Source organism: Marmota flaviventris, chromosome 17, assembly GCF_047511675.1.
Source record: "Marmota flaviventris isolate mMarFla1 chromosome 17, mMarFla1.hap1, whole genome shotgun sequence".
NCBI lineage: Eukaryota > Metazoa > Chordata > Mammalia > Rodentia > Sciuridae > Marmota > Marmota flaviventris.
In genome coordinates, this window is record NC_092514.1 from 5,710,300 (window position 1) to 5,716,750 (window position 6,451).

A 6,451-nucleotide genomic window follows, 5' to 3' on the forward strand; every position below is an offset into this window, starting at 1 on the left:
TGTTTCTTTTGGGGGGGTTACTGGGGATTGAACCCAGAGGTTCTCTACTTATCAGCTACATTCCCCAAACTTTTTTTTAAATGCAATGAAATCTCATTTTTTTCCTTCATATTATTTTTTTAATATTGAATATTTTGGAAGGATAAACTGGTTTTGCATCTGAGAATAAAGGGTTTAGATTAAATTATTGGCATGGAATTATACACGAGAATTTAACATGCAAATGACAATATCAACACATGTGCACTTTCTTCTGGTTTGTTTCTTCAAATAAGAACAATTACCATGATCTTTTATAGTTTTCTATTCATAAATTCCAAGTGTGCTAATACTTTCAGCTATACCTGTGAAAATTTGGATTTCAGAGGACTATGTATTAACTATGCCTTAGTACCCCATTCCACTTAGGGTTCTTAGGATCTTTCTCTTTTCTTAACAGTAGTGTTAGTTGTATATTAGCCCAAGAGATTTGTATGCAATTGAAAACCAGTTATTAGAAATTTTATTTGGTTATTAGAAATTTATATATAATTTACATAAATACAATGTCAGTTTATTAAATGTAATTAGCAAATATCAATATGTCATTGCAATTATATATAATATCAAAGAATAATACAATTATATATTTATTCAACAAAAATAATTTTTAGAATGTTTAAACTTTGGTCATTTTTGTCTCATAATTCTGTATAAATTCTTCAATATCTCTGTTTATTCATTTATTTACACATCTATCATTATCTATTTATCTGTCTAGATTTCTCAATTTTGGTACAATTTGTTGGTGTGAATATTGTTTGGGACAAGATATTCTGGATCATATATGATCTTTACCATTAAATGCCAGTATCAGTTCATCTCCTAGTTGTGAAAATCAAAATATCTCCAGACATTGCACAAAGTTCATTGGTGAGGCAAATCATCCTAGATCAGAACAAATTTATATCAGTCTCAATTTCTTTATATTTTTATTTGTAAAGATGTTTGCTTTTTAATATTACAACACCAAAACTAAGGATTTATCTTATCTGTAGTAGATTTGAAGTATTAAACTCCATATGATAATATTTTTAATCTACTGACATTGCTACTCTGTGTTTCCAATATAGATTTTCTAATAAAACTGAATGGAAAAACCCAACCTCACAGCTGTGCATGAATTCATTCTGAAGGGCATCACCTCACGCCCTGATCTGCAGGCTCCACTGTTTGGGCTGTTCCTCATCATCTACATGAGCACGCTGATGGGCAACTTGGGCATGATCATCCTCACCAAGGTGGACTACAGCCTGCAAACACCCATGTACTTTTTCCTGAGGCACCTGTCTATTACAGATCTTGGTTATTCTACAGTTGTGGGCCCCAAAATGTTAGTAAATTTTGTTGTGGATCAAAATACAATTTCCTATCACGTTTGTGCTACACAATTAGCTTTCTTTCTTGTGTTTATTATTACTGAACTTTTTAATCTGTCTGCCATGTCCTATGATCGCTATGTGGCCATCTGTAAACCTCTCTTCTACACTGTCATCATGTCACAGAGGGTATGTCATATATTAGTGGCAATTCCATATCTCTACTGCACATTTGTGTCTCTTCTAGTCACCATAAAGATTTTTACATTATCCTTCTGTGGCTACAATGTCATCAGTCATTTCTACTGTGACAGTCTCCCTTTAATAGCTTTGCTCTGCTCAAATACATATGAAATTGAAGTGATAATTCTGATCTTAGCAGCTTTTAATTTGATTTCCTCTCTTCTGGTCATCATTGTGTCCTATGTTCTCATCCTCAAAGCCATTCTCAAGATGAAATCTGCTGAGGGCAGGCGTAAGGCTTTCTCCACCTGTGGATCCCACCTGACATCAGTCACAGTGTTCTATGGGACTTTGATATTCATGTATGTGCAGCCCAAGTCCAGTCACTCTTTTGATACTGATAAAGTGGCTTCCATATTTTACACTATGGTCATCCCTATGTTGAATCCTTTGATCTACAGCCTGAGGAACAAAGATGTAAAGTGTGCCCTAAATAGGACCTGGAATAAGATACTCAACATAATTTCTTGAATGTTATGTATTCTATGAACCATAAATCAGGTTTGGTTGTGAATCTGTTCTGTTTCCCTCTAAAACACTCAGCAGAACTGGGCTTGACATATCTTCAAAGATTGGCCTACCCATTGCTGAATACTATAAATATTTAATTGAACAAAATACTGAATGATTTTGTCTTTTTTGAAGGGGAGAGATGAATTATAGTATAAAAATTAAGGAAATTCTGAATAAAAGGGCTTAGGGTCTATAGTCTTTAAGTTGTATAGAGTAGGAGAATAAGAATAAGTAATATGCATAGAAAAGGAGTTGTTGTGGCTCTGAAATCTTAATTATGTATCATATTTTACATTCACATGCTTGTTTTTGTATGTGTTCTTTGATTTACAAGTAATTGCTCTGCTTTAGGCATATTTCTTTGGCTTATGCATCACAATGATTTGAAGGATTCAGTCATAAGAAAATACCTTAGTACCCCATTCCACTTAGGGTTCTTATGTTCTTCCTCTTTCCTTTACAGTAGTGTTAGTTGTATATTAGCCCAAGACATCCTATTAACATATTTGGCTATTTAGTCCTACAGATTCAGTACTGTATATAATATTATCTGTATATTGGAGTGACTGCACCAATTAAAGCAAAACTCTTAAATTCTGTCCTTGAAAATTCTGGGTTTTGCTCCTACTTTCCCTTCCCTGGCTCCATCTTGATTCATTAGTGCTTGTGTCTAATGGATATTTATTCTATTCAACTTAATGTAAGAATACTTACTTAATGTAAGAATAATTCTGTTTGAAAATCATCATCTATTTATTATTGCATTCTTACCTAAGGGACCTTTCTCTTATGGAATAGGCTTATTGTTCTCTCTCTCTCTCTCTCTCTCTCTCTCTCTCTCTCTCTCTCTCTCTCCCCTTGCCCTCCCCATTTCTGATGGCTTTCCTTAGGTTTGGTACATGACAGTGTACTATCTTTTGGCTTACCTCCATACTTTCATAATCCCAGTTGGTGGAAGCAAAGAAAGATAGTCCCACAATTTGAACAATATTATAGAGAACCATATTATTATGAACCATAATAGAGAGTAACATGTTTTATATCTCTCCCTATATATAATTGTCATCTCTTCTGGACACACTTTGTCTGTAACCCTAACTAACATTATCCAACTTTTTAATTATATTTTTATTATTTCACATTTGTAGCATTTGGTCTGTTTTATGCATTTCTAAAAGAGTTTAAACAGTTTATTATATTATATAATAAAATTTCAGCAACTGATTTATATATGCAAGAATTTTATTTATGTATTTATATACATACATACATACATATATATTTGATATTGGAGATTGAATCCAGTGATGCTTAAAAACTGAGCCATATCCCCCAGTACTTATTTTCCATTTTATTTTGACACAGGATCTTGCTAAATTGCTGAAGCTGGCTTTGAACTTGCAATCCTCCTTCTTCAGCCTCCTGAGCTGCTAGGATTATAGGCGTGCACCACCATGCCTTGCTAAGAAAATGTTTTATTTCCCCCCAAAAAACATATGTTCAACAGAAATAAGTGAAATATTTTTAATTAGTAGTTTCTGAGTACAAATTCTAGAAATGTCTAAATTAATATAATTTTAAATCCTCTATGTTCCCCCAAATTAATACCAGTGAATGATTATAACTTTTTAAGAATAAAAGTAATTTTGCCTGGTGTGGCACATGCCTATAATTCTTGCAGCTTGGGAGGCTAAGACAGAAAGATTGAGAGTTCAAAGTCAGTCTCAGTAATTTAGCAAAACCCTAAGCAACTCAACAAGACCCTGTCAAAAGTTCCGGCATGTGGCTCAGTGGTTAAATGCTCCCAGGTTCAATCGTCAGTACCAAAAAAGAGAAACAAAAGTAATTCTAATGTTTAAATTTCAAACACTAAACTGTGAATAAATGATGCCTAATATGTTATTTCTGAAACAAACATTGTTTAGACTTTTGATGATTCCTCAAATTATCAAGCGAATGGTATGCTGAGGTTGAACATTTTAAAACATTTCACGCATTTACAAAGTTGGTGTTTATTTTATTATTATGTGGAATTACAAATTCTTTCAGACAACTTGGATTTTTCTGTTGAATGTAATGTTCTAAAAACCAAGACTGGCATATGATCAAAATACTTGATAGGAAAATTGGGGTAAGTACAATTTATTATTGTATAAAATAATGATTCCGAAGGTTTAGCCAATTTAGAATAAGATATTTTGAAAATTAAGAATCCTCTGAGTTTCTAAACAAACAAATCTGCAGTTAAGATTAGAATCATAAGCCATGAGGTATTAAATTGAATAATTTCAGAGACACTAAACAACACACTAGAAAAAAGAAAAGTGTGGATGAAGAGGATCTTAAAATGAAAATGTATTAAAACTAGCTTTCCATCCCATTCCCAAATCAGGTCCAGGTTATTCAATCTGAAATTCTTCAAAATGAATAGGGGAAATAAAAAGAGCAATCAATTTTCAGAAACACTTAAAGAAAACTAAGAAAGAGGTATATTTTTCAACTTATGGATGAGTACGCTCTGGATATCAAAGACAAATGAAGGCATCAAGTCCTTCTAAAATCTTAGCAAAATGTTAGAACGTGAATCTTGCAGAAAATAAAAACAATAATACACTATGCTAGGTTTAAGGCAGAAATTAATGTTTCATCAATCATTTGAAAATAAAAATGTAGTTATCTATATTGAGAAATTAACAAATAAAATGTATGTGGCATGTTAATGAATACAGAATAATGACAAGTTCCAATATGCATTAATGACAAAAATTTTGACCAAACTATATAAAGGAATCTTTTTGTATTTGCAGCATGTATGTTTCTTGCTAAACCATTCAGAGCCACAGAAGGCTTTCTCATGGCTGCAAAGGCTTATTAAGCTATGTAGCCATCTACTACCCACTTCTGTGTTTATTAAGCTTCTCAGACAGAGGCTATGTGACACTTATCATTGCTTTCTATGTTGGAGGAATTCCATATGCAAGTATGCACACAGTGGCCACTTTCAGACTCTCTTTGTGTGGATCAATGAGATCAGACACATTTTCTGTGATATTCCTCATCTCCTTGCTATTTCTTATTTTATTTTATTTTCTACCAGGAAGTGGACCCAGAAGCGCATAATCACTAAGCCACATCCCAGTCCTTTTTGCATTTTATTTAGAGAAGGGGGTCTCACTGAGTTGCTTAGACCCTTGCTAAGTTGCTGAGGTTGACTTTCAACTTGTTATCCTCCTGCTTCAACCTCCTGAGCCATTGGGATTAGAGACATGTGTCACCATGCCCGCCCATTGGACTTAAAATGAATTCTGCATTCTTAGTATTGTTAAATATAGGCACAAAGCTTTGCAGCACATCTCTGGAATTTGCTTATCTTGCAAAATTGAGCCTTTATGCCTATTTATTACCTGGTATCCTCCAACTCTCATTCCTTTGCAACCATAGTTTCACTTTCTGAATCTTTGAGTTTTGGGGGTATTTCATGTAAATGGTCATGAAGTATTGATCATTCTATGGTTGATTTATTGAGAATAATGTTCTCCAGGTTCACCCACTTTATCATACAAAGCAGTGATACCACCAATTATCAGTGACCAGTTCTGCACCCTCATGTGTTGATGTATAACATTAGAGAAACACGCTAAAGCAAGCGTATAAAGCAGGTTTTATTTAAAATGGGGTAACAAAGTCTTCTCTTAGGAGGGAGAAGGAGGCCATAGCTGGTATCCTGGTATCCCAAGAAGCTAGGTGTTCTGCCTTTTTATGTCTTAGTCTTCCTTCATTCTTTTGCCCTCTCCCCCTTGTCTTTCTGCTTTCTGCCTAGTGACTAGGCCCAGGAATGTTCCATGGGATGGCCAAAAGGTGGGAAACTGGTGGGCTGAAGGTGGAAGGGCAGGATGGAGCAGCCCAGGACACAGTCATTAACAACTTTATAGCTCCCTGTAGGGAGGGGTAATTCCTGGGACTGGTTACCTTAGCAACAGGTTGAGCAGGGCCAGGTTCTTGATAAGAGTGGAGGAAGGGCTCTGAAGGAATTTCAATCACTGAGGGGGAAGTCTCCAACTTTCCAGATTTACTCAAATTGGCCTCCTTGATCCCACCTGACTTAATTTATCTATACTGACTGCCTGTCTAAATTTGGCTTCCTTAGTATAGAAATCTTTAAGGTTGTAGGATATTCCATTGTTTGTATATACCACATTTTATTTATCTATTCATCTATCAGTGAATACTTATGTTGTTTACACACCTTTGCTGTTTCAAATAATGCTGCAATGAACATGAGAGAAGTAATATGTCTGAGACCCTAATGCTCAGATACTTCTGCATGAAATTGAAAG

General features: G+C 34.5%; 1 protein-coding gene across 1 annotated transcript; it reads left to right on the top strand.

Moving 5' to 3' along the window:
• Positions 1-1,130: 1,130 nt before the first annotated feature.
• LOC114082421 (olfactory receptor 8K3-like) lies at positions 1,131-2,072 on the top strand. Its single transcript, XM_027923651.1, has one exon. The coding sequence runs from the start codon at positions 1,131-1,133 to the stop codon at positions 2,070-2,072; it is 942 nt and encodes a 313-aa protein (XP_027779452.1).
• Positions 2,073-6,451: the final 4,379 nt, after the last annotated feature.